This window comes from Trachurus trachurus (assembly GCF_905171665.1).
Source record: "Trachurus trachurus genome assembly, chromosome: 12".
Taxonomy (NCBI): Eukaryota; Metazoa; Chordata; class Actinopteri; order Carangiformes; family Carangidae; genus Trachurus; species Trachurus trachurus.
Genome location: NC_139908.1, coordinates 545,001 through 561,446, shown reverse-complemented (window position 1 = coordinate 561,446; position 16,446 = coordinate 545,001). Strand labels below are relative to the sequence as shown.

General features: G+C 41.9%; 1 protein-coding gene across 2 annotated transcripts in view; it reads right to left on the bottom strand.

Annotated features, from left to right (window-relative positions):
* Positions 1–6,909: 6,909 nt before the first annotated feature.
* brap (BRCA1 associated protein) overlaps positions 6,910–16,446 on the bottom strand; it is a 20,200-nt gene continuing 10,663 nt past the window's right edge. For both annotated transcript variants that reach the window (XM_083983626.1, XM_083983627.1), the window contains exons 9-13: positions 14,932–15,041; positions 14,153–14,242; positions 13,897–14,000; positions 13,072–13,211; positions 6,910–7,147 (exon numbers count right to left, since the gene is read on the bottom strand). In XM_083983626.1, the coding sequence (XP_083839752.1) occupies positions 6,924–7,147; positions 13,072–13,211; positions 13,897–14,000; positions 14,153–14,242; positions 14,932–15,041 (668 nt within the window). In that variant the 3' untranslated portion in view covers positions 6,910–6,923. The remainder of the gene's footprint in view (positions 7,148–13,071; positions 13,212–13,896; positions 14,001–14,152; positions 14,243–14,931; positions 15,042–16,446) is intronic.

The window sequence follows — 16,446 nt, the reverse complement described above, 5'->3', positions numbered from 1 at the left end:
GGTTTAGTCCTGGTCTAGGTTTAGCCCTGGTTTAGGTTTAGTCCAGGTTTAGGTCTAATCCAGGTTTAGGTTTAGTCCATAGTGGAGCTTTGCAGCAGAGAGAGCAGCTCCTCTCAGCAGGAAGAGCCTCCACCGACCGACCGACCGACCGACCGACTGTCACAGCTGCAGCTCTGCAGCACAGACCATCAGCTGACTCCTCCTCCTCCTCCGCCTCTTTCACACTCTCATTCTTCTCCTTCTGCTTTCCTCTGTGTTTTCTGGTCCAGGCGGGGTCACACAGTGCATCATCATCACCCTGAGAGTGAATCACCTGGAAAAGCTGCTTGAAAAGAAAAAATAAATGAAGAAAAAGCTAATTATCATAATAAAACATAGGTTTTGTTTTGAATCTGAACTCTCCTCCTTTGTGTCCACTGCAAAAACTCTAAATCTTTCAAAGAATATTTGTCTTATTTCTTGTCAAAATGTCTAATTTCTAGTCAAAACTAAACTCTTTTCCATTTAAAATAAGACTCATCACCTAAAAAAACTTGTTTTTAGATCATTTTCACCTGTTTCTGTTGCTCACCCTGAGCTTTCTCCAGGTTTTCCCTGTTAAAAGGGTTTTCCATGGAGTTTTTCCCTCAGTGGATGTGAGGGTCTAAGGACAGAGGATGTTGTTATGATGGGATGTGAAGCCCTTTGAGACAAACTGGTGGTAAAAATGGGCTATACAAATAAAATTGACTTGCCTTGTTTCAAACTAATTTTCACTTGAAATAAGTAGAAAAATCTGCCAGTGAAAGTAAGTTTTTTGTGTTTGTAATAAGAAAGAAAAACTTGCTCCACTATCAGATTTTTCTACTTATTTCAAGTGAAAATCTGCTTGAAAGAAGTAAAAAGTGTCTAAAAACAAGCTGCTTTTTATGTGATGAGTCTTATTTGATTTGTTTTGACTAGAAATAAGACAAATATTCTTAGTAAGATTTTGAGTTTCGCAGTGTCTCTAACCCTCCTCTCCTCCATGTGCATTTGTTTCCAATGAAGCCGGATAAGGTTATTAGGGGACCAGTGACCGGTAAGTAGAAAATGAAAAGTGAAAAGTAAGATGAAGTGTTTCATTTTGTGTTTAACAGCATGTTCATGATGTTCTTCAGTGTGTTACTGTTGTAACGCTGCAGCTTCAAACGTCTCGAGGCTAAAAAAAGAAAAGAAAAAAGTTTCTTTGTGGTCGTTTCACTTATCACTTGTGTGAGTTTCACAGGAAACATGGCTCATCGTAGCTTATCGCACAAGAAACACACACACACACACACACACACACACACACACACACAAAGTGCTTGTTCATGCGTCATTACTTTTCATCAACTTGATTAACTTGAATTAGTTTTTCTCAGTGATATTTATATGAGATAATCCTGTTGTTTTAGAGGTGAATGCAGCCGGAACTACATTCCAGACACGGCTGCTGCTGGGCGGAGGGATTTCAGAAGAGAAAGTAGTTCCCAGTATTTGCTTCATGCATCATAATGTTACAGGATTATACATTATTATTTCTGTGCACCGATAATTAAAGGTGATGAACCTCCTGCTATGACTGTAGGGGTTATAGTGAGAGGAGGAGCTGACTAAATGTTGAACTGTCCCTTTAAAGCAGCTTTTCCCACACACAGTACCAGTCTTTATGCTAAACTAAACTAACCTGCTGTAGCTTCATATTCAACATACAGACACGAGAGTGAAATCTACTGAGAAGATTAGTGTTTGATTGGAAATAAACACCGAAAAAACGTTAATTAGAAACAGTTTTTTCATAATTTTATTCAGATTTCAACCAAACAGACGAAACCTCGGCTGGTTTCAGGTTCTCAGATATGTAGATGTTCTGTTTTATCTGTTTTATCTGTTCATCTTTGGGGTTTTTTACGCTGCAGCTCATTTGAATCTGTCTCTTTTGAACTCCTGGATGTTGCGGCCGGTGTTTTCTAGGGAACATGCAGCTGCGTGGGTGTTCACATAAGAAGAGGATATAAACAGAACAACTCTGAGGTGTGGTTGGTTCATGTTTGCATAGCGCATGATTTGCCTACATCTAAAAATAAAGAATGTTGTGTAACGCGTGCACGTTTCATCTTCATATGAGAAGTGAACTGGACTACTGAGGGAGCGTGATGACATTCATAAAACCAGAACACGATGCTTCACACTGCACAGGGACGAAACGCTGCAGCAGAAACTCTAAAGTCTGATGATGATTAGAGAATCTAGAAATGTGAATGTGAATGTGAAGACTGAGAGGAAGCTCGAGTCCTTCCTGTCGCTGCCTCAGGCGTTTTCACTTCCAGTAACCGAGTCGTTGTGTCTGCTGTTATCTGTGGCACTGCCCCTTTTTAATCTTTAGTAGTAGGCCTACTTTTATGTATGTAGGGGAGATGGTTGTTACAGCTTCACTTTCACCAATAAGGGATTAAATTAGAGTCATGTGATCAATATCATGTGAACCCACTCCCTCTCTGACATTACACTGCAAAAACTCAAAATTTTACCAAGAATATTTGTCTCATTTCTAGTCTAAACAAATCTAATTCTACTTAAAATGAGACTCATCACATTAAAAGCAGCTTGTTTTTAGACACTTTTTACTTCTTTCAAGCAGATTTTCACTTGAAATAAGTAGAAAAATCTGATAGTGGAGCAAGTTTTTCTTCCTTATTACAAACACAAAAAACTTGTTTCACTGGCAGATTTTTCTACTTATTTCAAGTGAAAATTAGTTTGAAACAAGTGAAAATGATCTAAAAACAAGTTAATTTTTAGGTGATGAGTCTTATTTTAAGTGGAAAGAGATTAGTTTTGACTAGAAATGAAACATTTTGACAAGAAATAAGACAAATATTCTTGGAAAGATATTGAGTTTTTGCAGTGTACATGTGAATTTACATGACGGCATAAAGAAGTGTGAAGGTTTTACAGCCTAAAAACAGTTTTTTAGGTCAGAAACTAAACTTTTGGACCAAATCTAAATGTTGATTAGTGTCGATACGGTTGAAGTTTGATTCAGGTAACTTGTTTAAGATAAAAGAGCAGGTTCTCAGGTGAAATATGAGTCATTTCATTGATGTTTATTGATGATGTTATGTTTTTAAACACTGACTGACAAGGGGGTGAGGACGGTTGTTAACACTTTTTATCTCTGTTGTTTGGTTAGGATTAAACATCTTTACTGGAGTTTTGCATGGATTATGAGCTGAAGGTTTCCATTCATACATCTTCACCATTCATCAGTATTATCAGAATATGTTCTCTAAAGGGATAGTTCAACATTGTGTCAGATTGGCCCATTGCCATAATCCCTATAGTCTTAGCAGTAGGTTCGTTACCTTTAATTGTCGGTGCAAATACAGAGACTGTTGATGAAAAACTGTCCCTGAAGGCAACGTGCATCAGTGGTTTTGCATGAATTTCCCTCTAAAACAACTCTGTGTGGTAACGTTGTGTTATTATCTCATAGCGTGGTGAATGTGCAGCTCACAACTTGTCCACCAGAGCGTTGTGGAGTTGTTGGATTGTGTATTTGATGAGTTTGATGATGAGGGAAACCAAGAAATCCCATAATGAGCCTCCGTAGCGTAGCTCTGAGCAGCTCACGGCTCTGCTCCGCCGTTCTAAAAACAGCTTGCACCGACAATTAAAGGTAACAAACCCACTGCTATGACTATAGGGGTTATTATGGTGATGGGCCACAGGAAGATGCTTCAGTGTTGGAACATGAATAATAAACTCACATAGATGTTATTTTATGTTGCGGTGAATTCTGTGATTTAGTTTAAGAAGTTTAAGTCGTTGCTGTTTTCTAGAGGACAGAAGAGAGTTGTGCAATGTGTTTGTGTTTGTGCATTTAATCCTGTGGATGTTGTGTGTGTCTGTCTGTGTTGTTTGTTTGCTGCTGCTGGAACGACATCATCGTTTCCTGCAGAGGGTTAATTAATAAAGTGTCTTTAAACTAAACAGTGATGAGTGTGTTTCTGAGAACAGTTTAACTCTCAACAAGCTGCTCTGGTCACGTATGACAGAGCGGATCGGCCTCAGAGCTGCACGTTAACGCTGCACACACACACACACACACACAGAGTTATTTCTAACCTGCTGCAGAAGGTGTGAAGTTCTTTTGTGTGTTTTTCATGACTCAGCGAAACTCGTTGTAACCACGGTTTCATCAGCAGCAGCAGCAGCACCATCTGAGTCTCTGGTGGGAACAACGACGACGACAGAAAAACAGAAAAACTGAAACTGACACAAACTGATCAGCCGACCGACATCTTTTTTTATTTCTTTTTTTATTGATGTATCCATGGTAACGGTACAAACCACCACACTAAAAGAAACTACAAATCAGTTCTTTTTCTTCTCTCTCCTTTAGTATCTCAAGTTTGTGTAAAGTGACAGTTGCTCTCTGGCACACGGACATAAACACCAGCAGCTCCTTCCTCCTCCTCATCTTGTTGCATAGCGACGCCTCCTCGTCTTCTTCCCTCCTCCTCCAGTGTGAATTAAATTAAAGCTGTTGAACATTCGACCTGTTACACTGCAAAACCTCTAAATCTCACCAAGAATATTTGTCTTATTTCTAGTCAAAACAAATCTCATTCTACTTAAAATAAGACTCATCACATTAAAAGCAGCTTGTTTTTAGACACTTTTTACTTCTTTCAAACAGATTTTCACTTGAAATAAGTAGAAAAATCTGATAGTGGAGCAAGTTTTTCTTTCTTATTACAAACACAAAAAACTTGTTTTCACTGGCAGATTTTTCTACTTATTTCAAGTGAAAATGTGTTTGAAACAAGTGAAAATGATCTAAAAACAAGTTCATTTGTAGGTGATGAGTCTTATTTTAAGTGGAAAGAGATTAGTTTTGACTAGAAATGAGACATTTTGACAAGAAAGAAGACAAATATTCTTGGACAGATGTAGAGTTTTTGCAGTGTAGTTCTCCGTTAAGGCCTTCGGGATGCGGCTGCAGCTTCTACACGTAAAGAAAAACACTAAACCTCCTCCTCCTCCCGTCACCGAGCGGTCGCACCTTAAAGGTCAGAGTTCACTGTGGTGTTTCCACAACAAGAGGATGATGTGCAGGCTCACAGCTCCTCTCTTTTACCTCCACGACAATGAAACAGCAGCAGTTTAGATCTGGAGCGACGAGGAAACATCACAGTTTTATACATCAGAATAAAAAACCATTTGGATTTTGATTCTGAAAAAAAAAAAAAAAAATCTAAATAATTTCTCATTTGTTAAACTACTAATTTTGACCAACTGTTGCAGCTTTTAAAGGGATAAATTCAACATTTTGTCAAATTGGCCCATTACTGTACCATAATCCCTATAGTCATAGCAGTAGGTTCGTTACCTTTAATTGTCGGTGCAAGCTGTTTTTAGAACGGCGGAGCAGAGCCGTGAGCTGCTCAGAGCTACAGACAGAGTTGTTTTAGAGGGAAATACAGAGACTGTTGATGAAAAACTGTCCCTGAAGGCAACGTGCATCAGAGGTTTTGCATGAATTTCCCTCTAAAACAACTCTGTGTGGTAACGTTGTGTTATTATCTCATAGCGTGGTGAATGTGCAGCTCACAACTTGTCCACCAGAGCGTTGTGGAGTTGTTGGATTGTGTATTTGATGAGTTTGATGATGAGGGAAACCAAGAAATCCCATAATGAGCCTCCGTAGCGTAGCTCTGAGCAGCTCACGGCTCTGCTCCGCCGTTCTAAAAATAGCTTGCACCGACAATTAAAGGTAACGAACCTACTGCTATGACTATAGGGATTATGGCAATGGACCAATTTGACTAAATGTTGAACTATCCCTTTAATAATATGTAATGATAACAACTTTATCAGGTAAACCAGCACAATATGATGTGATTCCTTCATAAAAGATGATGTCACAACAACATTTCCACATTTATTCCTCTGGTTATGAAGCAGCCAATCAGAACAGAGTCATCAACCAGAACTGAAATGTAATAAAACGTTTATAATTAATGTAAAGAACATGAACGTTGGGTGCAGAGGAAAGGGGGCGTGGCCTGTGTCCTGTGTCCTGCCGATGTCTGATTGGTTGTTTTCATCATTCATATTCCTGGATCAACGTTTCACCGATTTACAATTCAAAAGAGGAGTGTGTGAACTCTTGACGCCCGTCTCAACGTTTCCTGTGAGGTTAACAGGTAAAAAAAAAACACTTCCTGTTTCCTGGCAGTGAGCGTTCAAGTCCTGGACTTTCCAGGAGTTCAGGGAAAGGAGATAATCCGTCCAGCGCTCCGACATCCTGAGTAGATTTCAATGGAAACTGGAGAAAAAAAAAAAAACGTCCAACACAAACACTGCAAAAATCTTTCCAAGAATATTTGTCTTATTTCTTGTCAAAATGTCTCATTTCTAGTCAAAACTAATCTCTTTCCACTTAAAATAAGACTCATCACCTAAAAATGAACTTGTTTTTAGATCATTTTCACTTGTTTCAAACAAAATTTCACTTGAAATAAGTAGAAAAATCTGCCAGTGAAAGCAAGTTTTTTGTGCTTTTATAATAAGAAAGAAAAACTTGCTCCACTATCAGATTTTTCTACTTATTTCAAGTGAAAATCAGCTTGAAAGAAGTTTTAAAAAGTGTCTAAAAACAAGCTGCTTTTTCAAATGTGATGAGTCTTATTTTATGTATAATTAGATTTATTTTGACTGGAAATGACATTTTTAACTAGAAATAAGACAAATATTCTTGGTAAGATTTAGAATTTTTTTGCAGTGAACACAAACTGAGTCTGAGAGGATTCAGGAGAAAGAAGACAAAACTTCTCCAGAGTCTTTTTCCAGAACAGAAACTGTTTCTGTGACGGAGGAATCGGAGCAGTTCAACGTGTCCAATCAGATGTTTCTTCCTACTTCCTCTTCCTGCCGCGGCCCCTCCTCCCTCTGCCCGAGGCGGTTGCCGTGGCGTTGCCGGCGGCGGCGCTGTCTCCGGGGGCGATGTTGATCTGTCCCTCCTGGATCTCACTGCGCTCCTCAGGAGGAAGGTGTTCGATCTGCTGCTGAGCCTCCAGGTAGAACATCACGTCCCTCAGCTGCTCCTGCAGCTCCGAGATCGTCTCATCCTTACGCTCGCCTGAAGGACACACACACAACGAAGAGTTAACTACGACTCACAGCTGGATGACAAGATTCAGCACATCTGGAATAACACATTTATAAACTTAAAGGGATAGTAGCATTTTTTTTAAAAGTGTGGTTGTATGATCTCCAAATAGCCCCTAAGTACTTTAATTGCAGTAGAAGACTCTCTGCACTCCTCCCGTTAGCAACGCCAGCCCATAATAGCCCTGCCAGAGATTTACAACATACAGTGTTGTGAACAGACCCAAAGAAACGGCCTATTTTCACAGCCTAAAAGAGGTTTTACCTGAAAAAAATTACACAGTTCCATTGTTCACTATAATATATTTTTTTCCAGCCCCTCAAAGTGCAGGAAAAACACAGTTTTTATTTGGACCGTTTCTCCAGGAGTTAATATGAGACATTAAGTCTGATATTAATGTGGATGAATCTACGTCACCACTTGTTAATGGTCCATTTTAGATAAATCTATGGTTTTGTCTCTATGGTTATTTTGTTATTATTAGTGGTGGTGGAAATGCTGGGCGAGCCGACCAGCGTTTCTTTACTTTCGGTTTCGTGGCGAGTCATGAGAATAACGCCGCCGAATCTCCGTTTATGGTGGGAACTACGACGGTATGTGATCGTCTTCCAACCTCTGACTTTAATTCTTGATGAATGAAAACATGAGTCTGTCTTGCACCGGTCAAAGAATTTCACGGTGCGGAGGCTCATAAATGTAGTGTGAAAACGCTTTGCTTTTACAAAACTCCTCGTTGTCCCTTTAAAGCTCTTAGAAGGAAACCGGATGAGCTTTATGCTTCTCCCGTTTTCCGTTTCGGTCATGTGCTTGTATTGTGTAACTGAAATTGTGTGTGATGAAGTGTGATTCAATTAACATGTCCGAAATAAATAAATAAACGCACTTGAACCGACGTTATTCGCATTAATATTTTTATTGATCTTTAGATATTTCGATCGACAGGTGGATGGAAACCTGGTTTGACTCTAGTGGTGAGGAGAGGAACTGCAGCTTCTGGTTTCAACAGAAGAACCAGGAGCTGAGACTCAGACTGTTGATTCTCTGGAGCTTCATCACCCGTGTTGTGTGTGCGTGTGTGTTTGTGTGTGCGTGTGTGTTTGTGTGCGTGTGTGTGTGTGTGTGTGTGTGTGCGTGTGTACGTGTGCGAGCTGCAGCGACGGCCTCGGGGTCGAGCCCCCACACAGCTGTGTCAGCTTCCTGTCTCCTCCAGAGTCTCACATAAACATTTAGAGAAGCTGAGTGATGACGATGAATCTCATCACGTCAACAACACCGAGGTGTGGACGAGCTGCACCAGAGTTTACAACACTCTGCTGCTTCAACGGGCCGCTGGACCTGAGGGCGTTACCACGGCAACCAGGACGACCTGCACCCACTTCCTGTGGCTCAACACCCAGAGATGATGAAACACTTCAGGTTGTGTAAATCAACTGTGAGTTCACAGAGGAAAAACTCTGCAACAGGAGCCCAGAAGCTGCTGGAGCTGTTAGCTGTTAGCATCTATTAGCATCTGATGGGAGCGTGCCTATGTTCCCTCAGCTCTATGTTCCCTCATTTCTAAGGTTTTTTTTTCTTTCCAAAATTAGGCCCTATGTTCCCACATTTCCTTTATCATCAATTTGCATCAGATTTTATCCCCATTTCTCCCAATTTGGTAGTCAATTACACCCAACCTATTATCCAGCAGCTGTTGACTACAGATGTAATGTAGCTTTTAGCTAAATCTGGGAACATAGGGCCCTGGGAACACAGGGCTGACCACTTCCAACACCGCTACTCCAACATAGTGTTGAGTGATGAACCCTTATACCGAAATTAAACTCACCTCCATGAGTTAGTGCAATTTAGACAACAGACTTCTACAGTAGTACAAATAGTGTTAGTAGTAGGCCTAGTCATTTTGAGAAAATTCTTAGAAATAAGAAAAATCTTAGAAATGAGGCAACATAGGACTGTGGGATCATTGGGCTGTGGGAACATAGGGCTGACCCCCATCTGATAGCATGTCTATTAGCATCTGTTAGCTGTTAGCAGCTGTTAGCGACTATTAGCGTGTCCATGACTGGACCTTTATGTTGTTTATGTGTCTGTTCTTGTTTCATACGGTGGCTCTGAAGGTTCAATGCTCACAAACACTCAGAAAACAACTTCATCACAACACAACAGCTGTTTCTGGGACACAATAAAGCGAGGGGCCGGTCTGGACAGACGCCTTATGAACCGTTAGCTTAGCTTTAGTCCTACGTCTGGTCCGTCCCTTTATTGCGTCCCCAGAAACACAGCTAGTTTCCTCTAGCGGTTTCACACCGCCACGGTTCTGGTTCAGGCACTGGTTCGGTTCTGAAGTCTCAGAACCTCGGCGCTTTCACACAAGTTGGTGCGTTCCAGGCTTTTGAACCCGTAAGTCACAACTTCAAGTCACCAGTTACGAGTTTGTAGCGTTCCAGGCAAGTTACGGGTTACTATCTGGGAACTGGGAGTAGATCGATCTAGTACGAGTTCACAGGTGGGAAGTTACGAGTTTGACTGTATGTTCCAACGGGTAACCATAGAAACAGGTCGGAAAAACACGAGTTACGGGTTGCCTGGAACCAGAGTGGGAGGACGTCATTCCGCGTCACACAGGCGGAAGTAAACACAGCAACGGCTCTTTCCGAAACAGCAAACTACCGTACTAACTTACTTTTAATATGTTTTCATGTGAGAAAGTAACTGTTTAGATCCCAAATATACGGCCAGTTTATCTAAACGGCGGCTGTTTAGAAGTTTGCTCCGATGTTTTTCAGAGAAGTGAAGCTCTGCAGCGACCGGGACAGAGCTGCTCGGCCGGCCAACCTCCGTCCTCATCCCGGGGGAGAAAACCATCGCTAATTAACTTACCCGCAGGTTTTTAGAGGTTTACCACCGGCTGGTTACATTATTTTTAGGAGATAAATGTTGGTCTCAGTGATGAAATCTAACAGCTGTATCAGTAGCATTAGTTAGTCTGAATGTAAAGTGAAGCTTCCCGTGTGGACAGAAGAGCAGCGCTGCCTCGGGGCTCTGGATGTACGGGCAGAAATCACCACATTTACAAAAATAAATAAATGTTTTACAATGAACCGATCAGTCTGCATTAAGTTTTATTTTACTAAGCTACTGTATATAACATGGTTATGGTTTCCTGCTGCTTTCCTGCTCGTATTAAGTGACTGATGAAGTGAAATGATTCAGCCTGAGATCACAGCACCAGGAAACCAAAACCAGTGATTATTATAAACTGTGTCAGTAAATACAGAGTTCCTCTCCTCCTGGTGTGTGTAGGTGTGTGTGTTTCCTCCTCATAAACACACACTCATGCTGCTGTTTAAGGAAAAACACAGGTGTCTAAAGTTCAGACGGAAGATTTCCATCCAAACCTCCGACGTGACATTTACATCCCCTCTGCCCCGAGGCCGAGACGCCGCCGCTGCTCTTTAACTTAATAAACCCGCGCTTCCTGTTTCTATTATTCTGTCCACCTCCTCTGTAAACACTTTGCATGCTCGCTGCACTTCCTGTTTACCTGTCCGGCTGCTATTTGTTTAGCATTTGCAAAATATGAGCAGCTGAATGAGGAACTGCTCCGAGCGCCGCGAGCGAGCTGACGTCCTTCAGTCTGTGAGTGAGTCGACCTTTGAGTCTGAGTTTGTGTCGACACAGATAAACGACACACGGGCGTAAACCAGCTGCACTGCAAAAACTCCAAGAATATTTGTCTTATTTCTTGTCAAAATGTCTCATTTCTAGTCAAAACTAAACTCTTTCCACTTAAAATAAGACTCATCACCTAAAAATTAACTTGTTTTTAGATCATTTTCACTTGTTTCAAACTAATTTTCACTTGAAATAAGTAGAAAAATCTGCCAGTGAAAGTAAGTTTTTTGTGTTTGTAATAAGAAAGAAAAACTTGCTCCACTATCAGATTTTTCTACTTATTTCAAATGAAAATAGACTTGAAATAATAATAATCAAAAGTGTCTAAAAACAAGCTGCTTTTTATGTATAACTATGTATGTATATGTATATATCTACATATTTTAGGTATAATGAGATTTCTTTTGACTAGAAATGACATTTTGACTATAAAAAAGACAAATATTCTTGGTAAGATTTTGAGTTTTTGCAGTGTGGTTCAAAGGAGAAAACATTTCATCTGTTATGATGGTTGATTTGTGTTTTTATTATTCAATCAAAATAAAACTTCACTTCAAGCAAAAAAAGAAAAAAGTGTTCAAATACAATTCTTTGGGGTCTTAAATGTTTTTTTTCCCCATTCAAACACTTTTCTTTTTTGATTTAAATATTTGTTTTGGTTGAAGCAACTTCTTTTGGTTGAATAATAATGACACTAATCTACTTCTCCACTCTTCCAGACTCAGACTCAGACTGAGCAGCTGAAACACCGGATCGTTTCCTGTTCTTCTGTTTCACACGGACGTTTCAAAACTTTGAGATTAGTTCAAACTGTTTCACCAACAAACCAGAAACTTCTGGGAACTGAACTCTGAGCTGCAGCAGCTGCAGGTCGGACTCGGACTCGGACTCGGACTCAGGGGTTTAAAACATTTACAGCTAATCCATTACTTTATGTATGTAAAGTACAGTTAAGTCTTCAGTTACTTTCTGGGAGAAGTAACTAGTAACTGTGGTTCATTATTACTCATTTTCAGGATCAATAAGAGTGAGAACAGCTCCTCACATCCACACAGCGCCCCCTGCTGCTAAAGCTGCTGCTCTTGTCTCTGTATATATCTGTATGTATGAACCTGTGTGTCACTGCAACAACACAACACTGCCAATTTGTTGTATACACTTTTGTACATTACATGTTATCAGGGCCACGGGCCATCGCACCGGGCACCGGTCCCAACAGCTACAGGTGTCTGACCTCACAACAATGGTCAGACTCACCTGGATTCATCAGTTGGTCCAATAATGTAAGACAGGAAATAAAGGAGCTGGCTAAAGTTCAGGAAGTAGTGGAGCTGTGCATAAAGCCCAGTGTCCAATAAATAACTAATATATTTCTCAGAACAGAAGTTTGACTCTGTGTGAATATTTTTTTAGCAGAGCAACATGAGATTCATATAATCTAGCATTATACAACAACACGTAGTGTTTGCAGTCCTAACTAAGAGCCAATCAAGTCGGACACAAATCTAACCGGCTGCATTGTGCGCTGGTCACCGGCGACCGATTCTGCGCAGGCCTGGCTCATCTCGAACGCACCTTATATCTATGGGAGCTAAATGTGGGCGGAGCCACAGCTGAGCCCTGTAATAACATAATAACATGATATCAACCCTCCGTCTCTTCTCTGCTGTCTGATGATGAGTGTTATTGGATTCTCTCTGTGATCAACCACCTGACCTTTACCAACCTAATGGTGGCCTGATCTGTTTGAACAGGCCACCATTAGGTTGGCAAACTCTATTCTAGCAGATCCTACACACGCTCTCCTCCCTGGATATGAGCTCTTAAACTCAGGTAGAAGATACCGAGTCCCTCTGTGCAGCACAACCGCCTCAAAAACTCCTTCATCCCTCTGTCCATTAAATTTATGAATGAGCAGCTTGTGTGATGATGTGTATGAATGTTTGCGTGTCCATACATCTGCCACTAGTACTCTCTGAGGCATATTGCACTTCAATGATTTTACTGTATGTTTTTAGTACTTCCCTGCTGCTCTTCTCTTGTACTGTTTTTGTCTTTGTTGTGAAGCAGCACTGCTCTCTGTCCCAGAGACATTTCTCCTACAGGAGACTAATAAATGATTTTGACTTTGACTTTTGACTTTGACTCACAGCTGTTACATCACTGTCTCCTCCTCTCCTCCTCTCCTCCTCCTCCTCCTCCTTTCCTCCTCCACTCACCGGTCTCCCTCCCCCTCCTCTCCTCCTCCCCCAGCTGGGCCTGCAGCTGCGTCTGATTGGCTCTCAGGCAGCGGTTCATCTCCTGCTCCTCCTTCAGCTCCTGACTCAGCTTCCCCACCCGACTGTTCAGCTGCGTGAACCTGCAGGAGGAGGGAGGAAGAGGAAGAGGAGTGTGATGTCACGTAGAAGTGAAGCTCTGTGATTGGCTGTTGATCCCCCAGGGAGAAATCATGTTGGTGTTGTGTTCATGATCCACACAACACTGTAGGAAAACACAGTGACAGTTATCCATGTTTCTACTGATCTACACTGAGCTGATTCAGAGTTTCCTGCAGAGCTGCACTGAGGACATGATCAATAACCACAGTTATTGATTGTTGAACCTCTGATGCAGATGAGTCACAAGGGTTTGAATCACACTGGAGGGAATTTTGCACAGAAAAAGGTTTATATAAACAGGAGGAGAAAATCAGTGACAACACCAGATTGATCCGCCTTGTTCTGGTTCTGTTGGTTCTTCTACATCACAGTGAACTCACTGTTCACAGTCATATAATAATATAATAATAAATGACCTGTAGATATCTGTTAATTATTATACTTCCTCCTCTTTTTAAATGTGTAGTAACAATAAAACTGCTGGTTGAGTTTTGTAGTTTCGTATCAGTGACTAAAATAAAAGTAACAAGAGGATTAAATCAACTGAATTCAGCTCCATGGAACTTCCTGCTCCGCTTGTTTCACTAGATAAAGGGTTCAGAGAGAGGAGTGGTGCGTTCACTGGCTGTAGGAACAAACAGATGTAAAGGGTTAAGGAGTTCCTACTTCTTCTCCACGCTCTGCTTCTCCTTGCTGATCTCTCCCAGTCGCTGCTCCAGGTTGTCGCAGCGCTCCAGAGTTTCCTTAAACTTAGCCTTCATGTTGTTGATCTGAGACACACACAGACACAGACACACAGACACACAGAGACAGGAGTCAGAGGGAGCAGCCAGATGTGTGTTGCCATAGCAGCCAGATGTGTGCAGCTGGCTGGTCTGGGGTCAGTGTGAGCTGGTCTGGGGTCAGTGTGTCAGTGTGTCACCTCCTCGGCCGTTTCCTTCTCCAGATGGACGATCTTGTTCTCCCAGTAGATCCTCTGAGACTCCAGCTGACTGGTCAGCAGGTACGAGTACTGACGACACACAACCACACCACAACACCTCGTTACAACACAGAACATCCCATAATATCACATTAGAAATCATAGTAACTCATAATAAAATGAAACATGTGAAAGTTTGTCCACCCTGGTTTAAAGGGATAGTTCAACATTTAGTCAAACTGGCCCATCACCATAATCCCTATAGTCATAGCAGTAGGTTTGTTACCTTTAATTGTCGGTGCAAGCTGTTTTTAGAACGGCGGAGCAGAGCCGTGAGCTGCTCAGAGCTACGCTACGGACCAGACAGAGTTGTTTTAGAGGGAAATACAGAGACTGCTGATGAAAAACTGTCCCTGAAGGCAACGTGCATCAGCGGTTTTGCATGTATTTCCCTCTAAAACAACTCTGTGTGGTAACGTTGTGTTATTATCTCATAGCGTGGTGAATGTGCAGCTCACAACTTGTCCACCAGAGCGTTGTGGAGTTGTTGGATTGTGTATTTGATGAGTTTGATGATGAGGGAAACCAAGAAATCCCATAATGAGCCTCCGTAGCGTAGCTCTGAGCAGCTCACGGCTCTGCTCCGCCGTTCTAAAAACAGCTTGCACCGACAATTAAAGGCAACGAACCTACTGCTATGACTATAGGGATTATGGTGATGGGCCAGTTTGACTAAATGTTGAACTGTCCCTTTAACACAGTAACATGCTCCTCTCTACCTCCAGCTGCAGAGCGTCGATCTTCTCAGCGTGGCAGGTGTCGCCTTCACACTCGTACTGAACCATCTTCCCGTCCGTCTTACTGGCCACCAGCCGATGGACGTAGTTGTCTACACACACACACACACACACACACACACACACACACACACACACACACACACACACACACACACACACACACACACACACACACACACACACACACACACACACACACACAGAAGTCAGGGGGAGCAGTCCTATGACAAGCGGATTTAACATCTAAAAGCTAAGTTTGACTCTCCAGAATCAACATTGTAGATATCAACAACGTCTTTCTGACTGGTCCTAACTACATTTTGAATAGTTGGATTTTTTATTCCAGATCTCTGTAATTCAGTTTTGCCTCTAGTCAAAAAGAACATTTCAGATATCTGCAACTACGTTCTTCCTAGGACAAATGACGTCACTGTAACCATTCATGTGTATGGGGTTTGTCATTACAGATATCTACAGTTCAGTTGCAGATATCCACTATGTGAATTACAGATATCTGTAACTGAATTACCACTAGTACTAATTCCAGTTCTAGATATCTTTAATTCACCTCAATTACAGATATCTACATGTCCCTTTTCAGATATCTTAAATTAAGTTTTGACTAGGAGAAATGAAGTTGTAGATATCTGTAACTGGAATTGGAAATGGAAGGTTTGTCATCACAGGGCGTTTTCACACCTGACCATTTGTTCCGAAACAGGGAGCGTTTACGTCATATATCGGTTCGTTTGGTCAGATGTGAACACAGCAATCGCGCTCGATGCGGAACAAAACAAGCGGGCCGAGATCGCTTGGGAGAGGCGGTCTCGGCTCGTTTCCATCCGAGCCCTGGAGCGGTTCGTTTGTAGTGAGAACGCAACCGACACATGTATCGGAACAAATTGACTGGTTACCTGGCAACCGGAGGAGGAGGACCACGGGCAACTGCCCCAAAAACATAATGGAGCATCAGCAGCGTGTCGTCTTGGCCTTTTCATAATGTACACAAAACAGGAAAGCCGGTGGCCAAAAGAAAAGAAAGACGCAAACTCAAGCCATGAGTCCACCAGCCTTTCCAAGCTGACCCGCGGCGATCAGCACCGGGCAGAGCTCTGCAAACAACCCCTATAACTAGTCATGCTACGGTGCCCGTTTACTAGAAGAAAAAAGGAGTCAAACTGTAGGGTGTGTTAGAGCAGTGGTTCTCAACCTTTTTGAGTCGCGACCCCCAATTTCACATGCACTGCTGTCCCCCCGTCCCAACACACAAACACACACACGCCGGTGTGAACGCATGATGGATAAAGCGCAGCGCTGTCCGCGGTGGTTTTTTTTTTTGCCTTTTTAGTTCTTGATCCCTGCACTGAAAAAAACAATTGGCTGCTGTAGTTTTGTCTCCATGGCCAATATTCCGACCTGGAGGTTTTCATCAGGGCAAAAGAACAAAACAAAGTGACGGAGTTTTTAGATGCGGGTGGCGAGTTGATGCGGTGT